This window comes from Falco rusticolus, chromosome 3 (genome assembly GCF_015220075.1).
Source record: "Falco rusticolus isolate bFalRus1 chromosome 3, bFalRus1.pri, whole genome shotgun sequence".
Classification (NCBI taxonomy): domain Eukaryota; kingdom Metazoa; phylum Chordata; class Aves; order Falconiformes; family Falconidae; genus Falco; species Falco rusticolus.
In genome coordinates, this window is record NC_051189.1 from 28,346,158 (window position 1) to 28,361,087 (window position 14,930).

General features: G+C 35.0%; 1 protein-coding gene across 1 annotated transcript in view; it reads right to left on the reverse strand.

Moving 5' to 3' along the window:
• The window catches only part of VPS13B (vacuolar protein sorting 13 homolog B), a 476,916-nt gene that overhangs the window by 233,480 nt on the left and 228,506 nt on the right, over positions 1-14,930 (reverse strand). Inside the window, 1 exon segment of the mRNA XM_037379063.1 lies at positions 5,653-5,780. Within this exon segment, the coding sequence (XP_037234960.1) occupies positions 5,653-5,780 (128 nt within the window).

The following is a 14,930-nucleotide window of genomic DNA, read 5'->3' on the forward strand; positions in this document are numbered from 1 at the left end:
AGTCAAATGCTGCCTGGATATACAAACCACGTGATCATAATAATCCAAAAATTGCACCAACTTGGAGAGATACTATACTTCATCGCACTACCACCAGCAGGATCTACAAGTGATGCTTTACAAAGAACTTTTGAGAAGAGATCTCAATACTCAGTAAAGTTTTTACACTTAATTTACAGTTTACTACAGCTTTGTACTGAAAATGAGTTGTTCAGATCATTTTTGTTTTATTTTACTTTGCTGTATCAAGAATACAAGGAATACAAGAATACAAGGAATCATAAGTTTCACTCCTTCAAATGGCTGAGGGAAATTTATCTACTTTGCCATTCATTTTCAAACAACTTAATGGGAGCTGGACCATGAATTTTGGTAGGGCTTACATGACTGCATCAGGCCCTTCATATGTAATACTACAGATTTGCTTACAGGTATGGTTTGCTTACTCGTGTTTCATTCAAAGTTTTTGCAGGAATAAATGAATTTTGCAAAACATCATTGCAGCGTTTCAAAGGCACAGACAATGAACATATGGCAGAATTCTGAATTTCAAAGCAAATCATGCCATTGTTATAATTACTTAAGAAATTGCCCACTTGGATGCACAGCAGCCCAGTAAGTATAAAACTGAATTGCACCTGTTGAAATTCACAGAAGCGGATTCTGCTTCCACACACCTATCAATGGAATTTATGTACATGTAGCCGACAGAATCTGGAGCTCTGTGTAATAACAAGTTCCAGTGAAGGAATGGGAGAGTGCACCTAAAATGATGGAATTATATGTTGGACAAAAGCGAGAATGTGTGCTGCAGATTGCTTCACCAATCGGAAAGTGCTTTAAAATATATGTAATCCAAATTCTTAAAATTAAACTACATCAATAGCATATATTAAAGCTATCATATAAATCTTTTTACACTTTTTAAATAACTGTTAAACTGTGTGTCTAAAATTGTGAATTTAATGTAAAATGTGACTGATTTATGTAACTGAATATAAATCTGCAGCAGTAAATCTTGCATTAATGTAAGGATCTGACAATCCAAGGGAAAGAAAATGAAGTAATCTGCCAGTAAGAAGTCCTCAAGCTGGGGGTCAGATCCTGTTCATGGAAACCATCTGGTTGGGACCCTCCAAGCCACACCAAACACAAATGATCTTTTAAAAAAATATCCTGTTCATTAATGCTTCGCAGCTGCACTGAGTGTTACTTCATTTTTCCATGGCAACATCCTTTCTGTTTCAAGGATCTTATTTCAGTTTTGGTAGCAACGTGTTCTTTTGCCAATACTGAACACATTCATGTGTTAAAGAGAAGGAATTATTACAAATTCTTGAAACAGAATAACCCTCTATTTTCATTTCTATTATGTCAAGGCCCATACATGCTAAGTAACATACACTAATGATAAACCAATGAGGTAAGCAGTGTTTTCGCTTCTACTTTTAAAAAGTTACGCAAACCATATTGCTCTAAGCTTTTAGTAACATACAAGCCTAAGAAAGGGCAATGACTTTAAGACTCCCATATGAAAAAGAAAGGATTAAGTTACTGGAACAAACAGAGTATTTTGGATTCCTATTTTTTAAAAAAGAGGTTATTGCTTGATAAAGAGAACAGTGAAATAGAAACTGCAAAAGAATTAGGTCTTATCAGCTGGGGAGGGCAGGTAGGAGAGACTGCAACAAAACAAGTGACATGCCATAATAATCCTGCACAAGTGCAGGAGGGACAGATTGTACAAGTCTTTACAGCCTTTCATGACAGCGATACCATAAGGAGATTCCCTTCCCTAATCCACATTTTATAGCTATATAAACCAATCGGAGGCATTGAAGATGACCCACAAGGTGACGCTCACATAAAGATGTCTCCTGGGAAGTGGCCTCTCTACGCATTAACCATGATCCATCATACGCTCTTATGTGGAAGGGCTAACATGTTTTTCTGAGAGTTTCAGGTACAGAATGTCATCTCATGACGACTCCCAAAACTGCAAAGATTGTCTCACATAAGGGTTCTGGTGCAGTCATTATTATAAAACCACATCTCAGCTTCTGACATCCAAATTAGCTCTTCCCAATTAGGCCATCCGCAGTTGAGCCAGACACACACAATTTTTTAGCATTTAAAAAGACAGGCCAAAAATTCATGTTTTGAAGCTAGACAAAAAGTAAAAATTATATAAATGGAAAGCAGAGCACATAAGTAAGAGAACTAGAACAGCAGGCAATCTGTACACAAAAATTAGTATAATAAGGATCAGTTGCATCTTCTCTGACTGCTTAAAGAACAGTGTCTCAGCACTATACAGTATTTCTATTCATTTCTAAGAAAACTTGAGTTTTAAAAAGTTTTTATTTAGTTATGGAAAATCTCATTTTTGTCTGTTTGTGGTAAGTGAGTGACTTAAGAAATCATCCTCTCTCATAAGTGCTGAATAACAGCTGATAGCTGTAACTGCTAAGTTACAAGTCACAGAATCTCTTCCTGACCCATGAATAAAGATCACCGTTCAAAGAACAGGAACTCTACAGTCAATTCCATCCTTACATTTCTGTTCTTTCAATCAGTGTTCCACTTTGACTAAAATTTTGTACAAGTTATATGCTTTAAAGAAAATATTATTTTCAATAATTTCAGGAAACAGACTCATTTTTTCAAATAATTTCAGGGATATTTAAAGGCATGTGGAATAGCTGGATAAGTTTTATATGTAATAATTACACTCTTATTTAGTTGGCATTCGTTGCAACATTACTCATTAATTCATTTGCTTTTAATACAGATCCTTCATTGTTCTCACTGGAATTCAGCATTAACAACCAATTAAAAATAATTGTGTTTATACTGCTCCACTATTTTAGCAACTATTAGTATGAAGAACACGTGAAGAGTATTACCCTCCTACACAGTGTAACTGCCAAAAAGACTTCAAGGCTGGATATAAAATCCTACAACAACTAAATAATAAAAACAACTTTTTATAGTGAAGTATGAAAGTCTTTTCACTTAAATACTAATAGCTTACCACAACTCCAGTGCACAAAATCTTCATGCAATGTTCTATCATGAGCAAGCCAGGGCTAGGGCTAAGCTAGTACCAGCTTTGGATCCAAAATAAACTTTCCAGTTACTTTGGTTCCAAACACATTTACTTACTCAAACTTCCACTAAAAGAATAATCCTTTCATGATTTTAAGTTACGAAGTTCTGTTTTATCTGACGACAACTACAGACCTTTCTGTTCTACAATCATTAATAAAAGATCCAGAAACATGAAAATAGCTTTAGAAAAAAAACTTAGAGTCTAAGTGGCTCCAGTATTTAACCAGACAAAATATTCCAGAAATTTGCCTTTTTCATGCCAGGTGATAATAAAATACAGAAAATCTGTATGAATTTTACACATATATATATATATTTAGGTGTTTAATAAAATGCATATTATGTTTAATAAAATAAATACACAGTACTTGAATTGAAAAACAGTCAAAACCCTCATCATCTTATCCTCTATACGTTGCCTTGCACAAATTTCAGCTTTCCCATTTAGGCTGGTATTAAAGGAAAAAAGCTATATATATGCATTTGTGTCTTGAAAATATTTAAATAAAATAGACATAGGGACTACTAGCAATAAGAAAAAGCACAGCAATGATATCTATAAATCCTTTGCAGTTCACCAAGAAGGAGTACTGCATATTTGTTTGGAAGCACATTCTTGGTCTTTTCCTGTGTGTGCTTCCTTGGAATCTGTTGAAACTTTTCGCAGGTAACACGTAACATCCTTCTGGCAAGACACTGGCACATACTTTACCAAGTATGATCAAAGCATACCAATGAAACATACCAGAAGCAAGCTGTTCTGTTAATTCATAGAGCCATTTAATGTCAATTTAGATAAAACCTAAAAATAGTTTCATATTTGTAATGATGAAAACTGAAAGAATGAGCACCTTAGCAAAAAACCCTGTAGAAAGTAAACAAATGTAGAAATCTTCTGCCAGCATTAGCTCTGATCCCTGAATGTATTATGTCTGAAGAGCAATATACCTACAAATTACTCTCTGAGAAAATATGTGCCCATCACTGTTAACAGCTTTCACCTCCACAAAATAACCCACTGGTTTGAACACAACCTTTATTTTTTGGGTTTGTTTTTTTTTTTTTTCTATTTGGTAACAGGCAACCTTCATTTTTAGCTGGTCGGTACCTTAAATTTCTTTGAAACGAATGGACTGCTGGCTGCTCACATAACAAAGCGTACCTTCAAAAATGTACCAGCAGAATACCTTCGTCCTGATTCCATTTTCCCCATTTATAAGGGATCCAGCTCTTCATCATCCTCATTATTATTTTGACTCAAACTGTGAGCCTCATTTATACAGGGAGTCTCACTGTGCTAGGTACCACCCAGACACATAACAAAAATACACTGCTTCCTCCACACAGTTTACAAATTATCTCTCTTGACTCCCCTTATCTAGCTATTTTAATCTCCAGTGGCAACAACATTAAGAAAGAAAGGAAAACAAGCAAAATACTCAGGAAACAATGATGAAAGAGGCTGGCTGCAACCTAGAGTTATAGAATGCATCTCCTCAACTTCAGTATGGTCTGCAATCAAGTTTTAAGTCTGAAGTTTTTGCTCAGGCAAAACTTAAACTTTCAAACTGTCTAGTCTTTTGAACCCAAAGGCCTTTGTGCATGAAGAAGCAGCAAAACAGACATAGGTTCTGAGATGCCCCTGTATATAAATAAATGTATTTCTTAGTAGGAAGAAACATGCATTTAACAGTTGCTTTCTGTCACCAGTAGGGGGGGGGTGTATTTTTAAAACTTTATTTTAACACAGTAGTTTTGCTACTATATGCTGGTGTGCCATAAAATACCAATCTCACAGAATGTACTGTTCAAAAGGCACAGACTATAATAATTCTAAATTAGGGTAATAATTGTTATATACACTTGATACATACTTCGAAGATCAGAGTCCTAATTCTAGCATTTCTAAGCCATCTACTATTTGTTCATGCAGTCCTAACAATGGACTTCAGTATGCTGTGGATATCAGATTTTTGTGGATCACATCCATATATACTGCTACATGAAAACACTGTTTTTACTGATCAGCAATCACCATCTAGAGCAGTCTAGGATGAAACTGCCTAATCTGAGCGGTCATCTACTTGTCCTTTATGAAAGAGGTAGATAAGTAAGCAGCTGAGCCATCTGTTTAACACCATACTGTATCATACACCCCAAGGAAGTACTTAACATACACACTTTCCTCAAATACTTTTAGAAAGGAAGGTATTCTGCAAATCTAACGATGGGTAAAAAGGTGTATAGCTTACAGGAAAGCGTGACAAGAATTTTATCTTCATATGATTTTTTAAGGCTCTTCCCCTTAGATATAAAAAAAATATTTCAAAAACTAATATTCTAAAACCAAAGCCTTCTTTGCTTAATTTACCCAAACCTTGTATTTTATTTTTCATTCTGTAAGACTTTGAAACTACTGAAATAAGACAATAAAACTTTGGAGCTCCTTTAAAAACTCTGTAATAAAAAGCACTGGGATGCATAAAAAGTACCATAAAGTTTGGAAAGACATCGGGTTTTTTCACTTCCTTTTCATCTTACCTGAAGTGTAAGGCACTTAACTGCATTCCACACTATTCCAATAAATTCCTTCATTCTTTCTTCAGGACTTCTGCAGCTTTCAGATGAGTTCAGCATGGTTTTCACAGGAAGTGACAAAGGACGAGATTCTAATGCAAACAAAACTCAGTTACACAATGAATATATAACTAAATAATGTACTTACTGGTAGCAATGAAAAAGATTACTTATTTTAAATTCTAAGAGAGATTTTCTCTCATTGTTATCTCACTGTAGATGTGATAATAGTGTGTCTACTATTAGTTTTCAACTTGGCAATACAACTGTATCAGTTAAGCCTGGTGAGAAACACAATAAAATGAAATGCTTAAAGTTTTTCAAAACATAAACTGCTAAGAAAGTATTATGAAGAACGCTTGACCTAAGCAAGTTAAGACAGTTTTCAAAGAGTGATAATCTATTCTGTGATGGAATAGCAATCCAAGATGTTTTCACATACATTGCTGCCAGTGTAATCTAAAAAAAAAATATTTCAGTTTTCGAAACTCACACAAAAATGAAAGTCAGCCCATATTAAATTAAATCCTTTGATTTGTTTTCTTTAAAAAATTCACCTAAAAAATCTGAGTATTCTTCCAAAAAAAGGCAAAAAAATTTCAATCATTTTCTTACTTTGCCAAGCTTAAAGACATGAAATATTTCAGCAAAATTCAATGTTTTCTAGTAAAAAGAGAAATTTCCTTTTTTTTTTAGTTATTTAATAACACAAATATGAAAAGATTTTAGGTAACAGAAGCATTTAATTGAATACGAGCACAATAGAACTTCAAAAGAGGACTAGCAAGGGATCAAGTAGTAACTACCAATTCATTAAAGACTGTATGAGTGGTACACAGTTCCTCCCATCATTTCTTACAGAATATCATTCCTCTTACACTTTGGGATGCCCTCCAAAACTATTGTCAGCTTCTTTAATATTTCCAGTTATGGCCTACATGTTGTCAAGCTGACAAAACTGCAGGAATAAATTACAAAATCTTCGTAACTTCATTGTAAACTAAATTGAAATCAGCACAAGTGTGACAATTTATGTCTCCCAATTATACAGCTAGAAGAAATCTGTGGCATACACTACAGAAAAATTCTTAAAACAAAATTATGCTATCAACTGAAATCACGTAAGCAGAAGTATATGCCCTTTGATATGCACCACTGGGTCTTCAGTCAGTTTTTATCATGCAAGGAAACATGCGAAGGTTTAAAAATGAAACATCTGAGAGGTGAATTTCTGCCAAGAATGTGCAATCTTAATGCCACTTGAATTAATTTGTGATGTTTTCCTCATCAAGGCTAGAAAAGACCATATTTGATTAATATTTAGACAAAATCCTTAAAAAATAGTATTTTTAATGATCTGAAAATAAAAGGAAACATCAACTTTATTAAACTGAATGGGAATCAAAGATTCAAAAAGAGAGGTGGTCAAAAGAGTAAAGAGGATTTTTATGGTTGCAGTATAATTAGTCCTCTCAGATATTCCTGGCTCCAAATGTGGATCTATTAGAATGCTAAATAATGAAAACTGGATCATAAGAATGTAAAAAGCATGACATTTCAGGATTGTTTGTTGTCAGCTGTGCTGGAGAGACAAACAAGTAAATTGTTCATATGGAGAAGCAGCATGGAGTAGCTATTTCATAATATTTTCTCATGTGGATGCTTTCATGCCATGCAGTGAGTATTCCATCCACATTATGAATGGATTAAGTTAAAACAAAGACATTCAGTGAGGAATAGCTGTTCTGCTTTAACTTCTTACCCTACCTCAGTTCACACCATCTTCTCTGTGTAGTCAGGCCCTACACTACACACATTACAAGATAACAATTAGGTACAGCTTGAGTATCAAGAAATATTAAAATAAAAGAGTTATCGGAGCACTGTACTCCAGAATACAAGTGTGGATAGGGGTGAGAAAAGTATACAAAGTCACCGTGAAACACTGGAAATCTCACAGGCAGGAATGCTTCAGGTCAGGATGAACAGATGAATACAATGTAAACTCATATATTCTACAGCAGAATCAGCAGGGAATATCAACATCCTACATCATTTAATAAGTGCATTCCTTGTGAGCAGGATCTAAAGCTAGGTTTTGTTCCAGTCTCCCACATTTTGTGTGCCGGGAAATACACACTCTGCTAATTCGCTCTCAGTTAGGGGAATCAACTTTCTAATGCCATAAACAACTATCTGTGAATTAAAAATAACATTAGCTGTCCAAAGCACTACTTGTTTCTCTCCATATATACACAATTAAAACCCGCAAGGCTGGTTCAAATTCCAGGAATATCCATCACAGACAACAGCTTCACCTTAACACACATACTCAACCAAAACACCAAAAAAAAAAAAAAAAAAAAAAAAAAAAAAGGCAAGCTTTGAAACCCAACAAACAGATAAGGAACCAGTCAACCAGAAATCATGGAAAGTAGAGAAGTACTAAGAAGTGTTTCAGAGTGGAAAGAAGCACAAAAAAAAAGTGAACTCCTGAAAATAAAAGAAAAATTACATCCTCTGTTTGGTTTTTTTTCCTGTACTGCTAAGTCCCACAGTTTTGTCTGAAGGGATGCTGGGACACAATGTCTTAATTCCTCGTCAGCAAGGCCATCAGTAGATGGCAGTTGCTAAGAGACTGTAGCAGTCCGCTGCAGCTATCGTGTGTTTGGCTAGTCCTCTATAGTAGACATGTAGACTGGATCAGCTCCATCTGTCTCGGTATGAAGGTTAATCTCCTAAAATAATTATGCTACTCAGCTACTACTGAACTGAAAACCTAGGAACATTTCCTGGCACTGCAATCAGCCTTGTGTGGAAGCCAGGAGCCAGTCAACAATAGCGAGATAGAAAATATGATTTGTATGAAACACAAACTGATGAGGAAAAAAAAATACGGAGGGAGGCTGCCTTCAGGTTACACAAGTGGAGTTTTTAAGAAAATCAGTGTACAGGAACATAAAACATCCCTACTCTCATCTTTTAGTCCCACATTATATATTTTACAAAAATACCGATTACACACTAAAACCATTTCAATCAACTATCAATCACTCAAAGGCTGCCACCCTCACCATCAATTTCAGAACACACACTGGTAACGTACAGAGTTTTTAAAAAGGACTGATCAGATCAATCAGGATTAAGCTACCAGAAACAGCCTTTTTCAGAATTCATTTCACAATATATGGTCAAAGTATAGAGTGAGTTCCAAGTGGCAATCCCGCAAAATTAATCTTAATTATACTCTCTTTGTAGAAGACGCCACTAAGCAGAACTTACAGGTAAAAATTCTAGACAGAGGTGTCTTTCTTATATAGACATATACCTCCTTTATGTTTTTTAGCCTACTGAGAACTGGCTGCTTTAGAAGTCTGATCCATAAAGTATATAAAAGTTTTTAAAATAAAAAGACCTTTGGGGAAAATGGTTCTGTTCTCTCCTATTAATATTCAGTGACCTAAGAAATATGGAAAGGAAAATAAAACTTCTCAAGTGTGAAGATTTGGGGCAAATAGACATTTCCTCAAATAAATCAAAGCACGAAAGACCACAGATCAAATTTTTCCACTACTGGATTGAGGACTAGTGATAATCTGTACTCACCACTGGCCTCACGCTTTCAGTTCCTCCTCTCTCCATACAGCTAGCAATTGAACTAAAGGGAGGTAAAATACAATGCTAATACCTTATTCCTAATTTTTATGTGCTACAGATCTATCATGACTCGTCCCTCTGGCACAAAATGATGCATTTCTCCTGGCCCACTGCATGCCTCAGACACCTCACGCATTAAGAGGGCAGCAGCTTCTTTCTGGTTGGAAAAGGTTATCCTGCTGCTGGAAAACCTGTCATTTCAGTGATCCCCAAAAGTTCAGAGGGCTCCTGCTGCAAGACAAGGTTCACAGACAAACAGCCATGCAGCAGCCTGCAGCAGCACACCCTCTCCACCATTCCATCATATGACGGTACTCAAAATGCATCTGTCATATGACCTCAACAAGCTGGGCAAGCTTTCCTTCCCACATCACATCATCTGTCTGTCATATAGCTTCTCACGCATCAGAACTGAGTTAAGCTGAGAAAAATCCTATTGCAAACTAATCATAGTTACTAAGAGGCTGTGACAGCAAAACACATGAACATTAATAGTATTTAAAAGAAGAAAGAAATCAAAGGAAAGCATACTGTTATTACGTGGCTCTTTCTGGAAAGATTTTCTTCTCTGCTAAAATTAGAAGTAGTCTCCATAGTGTCAAAAAGCTCATTGGGATTTCTTAATTCTGTTCACGTTTTCATACATTAGATATGGCTTTTTATGAGAAATAAAAACAAAAATACCAAGGTGTCTGCAACAAATGCATGCCATTAAGGAACTGATCAAGGGGTCTAAGGGATTATAAATGAGATTAAAATGCAGTGGAGGAGAAAATTCAAACTTCAAACAACTCTGAAAAAATCTAAATGGCCTACAGATTATTTCTTTGTGAAAGATTAATTGGTTTCTTCATATGCAAAACAAACCAAAACCTACCCTCCTCTCACCCTGCAAAAAAAAAAAAAAAAACCACAAAAAAACCCAACCAACAAACCCATCACCTACTTAAAACTTACTTGCTCTTTTCTGTAAACCAGCGGGCTTTGGTTTCTATGTATAATAATGTGCAAAAGTAAAAATTCAGTGAAATATTATACAAAAACTTGCTTGTCCTTAGGTTTACATTCCAGTTCTCCTAAGTCTACATACTTTTATGTTTGCAACACAACAGAACTAAACATATATGTTTATATATAGATATATGAAAGCATTACAACTGATTCACACTTGTGTGTGTGTGTATATGTATATGATGGCCAAAGAAAAATAGAATGCATTTCCATCTAATAATTTGGAAATTTTTCATTTCCAAATGACTCCATGATTTAATATTAGAACATTATACATCTATGAGAAACTGAAAAAACATTGAGGAATATCTTGTTAAAAATACTTCCTCTCTTAATATACTATTATTCCCCACAATCCAATTAAAAATAAAAAGTAAATCTAAGTAGCAGGCTCAATGCAACCATTAGGTGAAGCTCAAAGCTGTATTTACCAGTATTTTCAGAACCATCGGTATCCATCAGAATTGTTTCAGAAACATTCACATTTGATTTTTTCAGAATCTTAAGAGAAGTTGTTCCCCTACCCCCATTCCGGGATGACTGATATTTGAATTATTTATCAAAAAAATAATGAGATATTTTTTCTAAGGATAGACTATGACGATCTGCATGTAAAAATGTTTGCACTCTTCATGAGGATGCTTGAGAATAAAAGCAGTATGTAAATAACAGCAGGAAGTCCTTTTAAGCTTATAAAAATACACAGTATATTTGCCCACATACTGAATAGTCTTAGCATAAATAATTCCTTTACTGGGCATTAAGCATTTTTGCATTCTACTTTATTAACAGCGCAGATAATACGTTACTTCTATCAATCAAGATGATAATTGAGCCACACATTCCCTGACAATGAACCAGAGCAAGTCCTTTACACCTAGGGTAACAGCAGCAGAGAGATGTAGTGTCAAACTTTGAATGGTCATTCGGTGAATTAGCAGCAGACTAAGTGTTAAAACATACAGGCTTTTGACTTTTTACTCAACATGCCTTTTTATGGAGTAAACGTGTCAGTAAACAAAGACAAATGTGACATTAACATTGTTGTGCAAGCAGAAAAGATCTTTCTGTGTGAAAGTGGGGGTTGCCTAGAGAATGACTATGGTCAGCATTTTGTCCCACCATATTCTTAATGATCGCTGCACTGTTTCTGGCAAAAAATACCTATTTAGTTCTGGGAACAAAAATAAAAAAGGACTGACACTTTTGTACAAATCAGTAACAGCCGTTCTCAGGCAAAACTGAGCTACTATATTGGTAATTACAAAAACGTGTTATATGTGCGTTCACATCTAAAGTCCACGCCTGAATTTATCTTAATATCCTTTACCATTAAAAATAAATTTTATACTGTAAAGTAAGAATTTCAGCCTTTGGATTTGCAAAAACTTTTCTAGTAAATGCAGGAGAAATTCTGCCCAGTGTTCTGTCTTTTTAAAAATATACTGGAAATTCATTAGTCTTTTAAATATCTAAACATAAACACCCACTGTTTCTCAACTTTGAATTTCTCCACACAGAAAGCATGTTTGATATACTACATTGGCTTTGTGTTACTAATATTTTTGAAATCCACACAATGAACTGAAGAAATCGTGTCATCATAACACTAAAGTCATTCTACTAGCTCTGAAAACTCACAATAATTAATTTTCAATATAGGTATGTGAGAGTCCAGCCATTTAAAAGTTACTTTAAATCATATGTGCCTGGAAACCTTCCTTTTAAATAATCCTTTCAGGAACTAAACCCCATTTACAAAAATCCTAGTATTTTCAGGCACCCAAGGTAAATGTGTGTCAGATTTAAATTCCTGTACTTTACTTTGCCTATTTAGCATCTATTTAATTTCATTCATCCTCCCAAATAAATCGTCAGTCATACCTTTCATAGCAGGCATGAATAAACGATAATCATTCAGTTCATTGAGCAGAAATAGTGACCTACTAATTCAAATACTTCAGATAATCCATTGATTTCTCACCAGCCAGACTCCTCTCACATTTGCCAGTTTTTTTGCATTCCAAGAGCTCATTTTAGCAGGAATCTAGTTCAGCATTCTAGTTGTACTTTAGGGAGAAGAAAAAATAATCAGCAAGTGCATCCACTTTTCCTAAGTACAGGTCATATTCTGCCACGCTGTACTGTAAGAAAGTTTATTAACTTCAGATGCAACCTCAAATAAAAACACGAACACAGCATCAGTCGTTCTACATAATATAGACGTCTACATTTAAAGCTTCCTCTTTTCTCCACTTCTCTGGGTAAGTATTTAATAGTGGCTCAGAAAGATCTCATGTGTATACTTTGCAGGAATTTTAGGAATTACTTGAGTAAAGCTTTCAAAATCGAATTACTAACACTTCCCATAACAACCGAGAAGTTCCAGTTATATTAAGTATCTAATGACCAACTTCTAAGCATGCTATTATATCTACACTATCAAATGTTAGGAATTGATTGAAAGGAAAGGTGGGGATCTTTCCCTGGTTTCCTGTGGAAAGAAGGCATACGCAATCCTATACTCCATGCATATGCACGCAACTCATTTGCTCGTCCTCTGATTCGTTTTTCATTTGCTGGTAAATATAAATAAAATTTGACAGGATATATAGCTCAAAGATACTAGATTTCTACAAGTTCTGGGAAAATAAAAAAAAGTCATCAAGTCATCAGGGTGAAGAAGGGAGAAATTGGCAACAGGAGCTGTGTCTTTATTCAAAATCAGACAATTTATACAGGACAGACAATACAACAAGCCATCTAAGACAGAGTTTTGAACTTTCTTGTTATGACACTATCCTCCATCTGCTTGAAATACAAATGAATAGTAGACTAGGTGTAACTTAGAACTTACGAAGCTTTAAAACTCTTTAATTATTTCTCTATAAGACCAATAGTTCTACAGAACAAAACATCAATGTTTCAGAAACGCGAATAAGAGAGTTCTCCAAACTGGAATTATATCATGTCCTATCTTTGCCTCCATATGTACACCTGCAGAATGAAACAACACTGGATTCTCTTCTCAGCTTTGAACTTGTGACTGATGCTCCATGGTAATACTGAAGTTGTAGTCAAATTAAAGACCAGTGTGCTCTCTGATCTGTGGACCTGATCAACCTGGCCTATGGAAAAAAGCTGTCTAAAACCCACCAAGAAAAGTTGCTAAGAAAAGTCAACTACCAGGATTCTGTGTGAGAAAGAAAATCAATAACCTTTGCAGCCTCCCTAAAGAGCTGCCTTCAATAAAAGTTCCTCATATCAAAGAACATGTGTGAGGCTACTTTGCCATTGCTATTGAAAAATTAGATGTCATAGTCACTGGGTTACACCTCACAACATAGTATCAAATTTGCATCTGGGGTATCATGGTTACTTCCAAGCACTGCTAAATATTGGCTGCCACAGTAGATGTGGTGAAATCAAATTTCGGTGTAATGGCTACAAAAAGACCTCACTAGGAGGCAATAAAAAAAATGAAACCCAATTTAATCTTTAAAAGTTATTATATTTTTCAAAGTGAAAATAATTATAATAATATAATAATGTCATATGAACAAAATCTACAAGTTATTTTAGTAATGAATGAGCATCTTGAATGTGTGAAAACAGACAATTTAGCTTTAATCATTATTCAACAGTGCACAGCACAGCATTGAAAGGCTTTCCTATCCATTTGCTTCAGCCCATATCATCTTCCTGTATAGGTATGCTACATAAGCTATGCATAAATATATTTATACAGACATATAGCAATCATTTTGCCACTATACAGATTTAAGAGCTATATTTCTATGTATACCTATGGGTCTGCAAATCACTTCGCTGAACTCACAGGCAGCTGCTGAATTGCTGAGAATGGGAGAAGTGTGTGAATTGAGGAACTGAGGTAAATACTACTTTTTAAAATATTCTTCATCACTTTACTTGTTCACAGACATGTCATATGAAATTTAAACCATATTAACTTACTCTGGTTTTGAAGCTTGTGTAGTTAAGGAGATTGAAAATTACTACATTTTGAAATTTAAGAAGAGAAAACATGGATTTTCACAGATACCATATAAATAATAGTTTTGCTCTTCCCATGCTTCGTTTTTGGCTGGGTGTCAGCAGCCATTAACTAATAAACTGAACTCAAGATCAATGTTTTAAATCATTTTACAGCTGTGATTACAAACTGCTTCCATTTAATACGCAGGGTTGGTTTTTAGCAGTTCTCAAGGAAGTGACTGCTGAGATCATGCTAGACTTAAAAGGGGTAAATTTGAAATCAATGAACATCATGATTTTAAAGTACAATCTCTTTCAATCTGCAAATACTATGCATATGTGCTTGCTATCAATGCAGGAATCTCAGTTTTCTGACAACCTAAGGCATCTGTAGCTAAAGCATTGACGATGAAGAAATACGAGGCTTACAAGGATTGCTGGCGTTTTACCTAGAATGCTTTTGTAGCGTAGGTAGCATTACACCTCCTAGACCAGTGTGGCATTCCTGGTTTAAAAAGGTGAGACAAATAATGAAAGAAATTATTCTTGTAAACAAGCAGACAGAAAGTAGGTGAAAT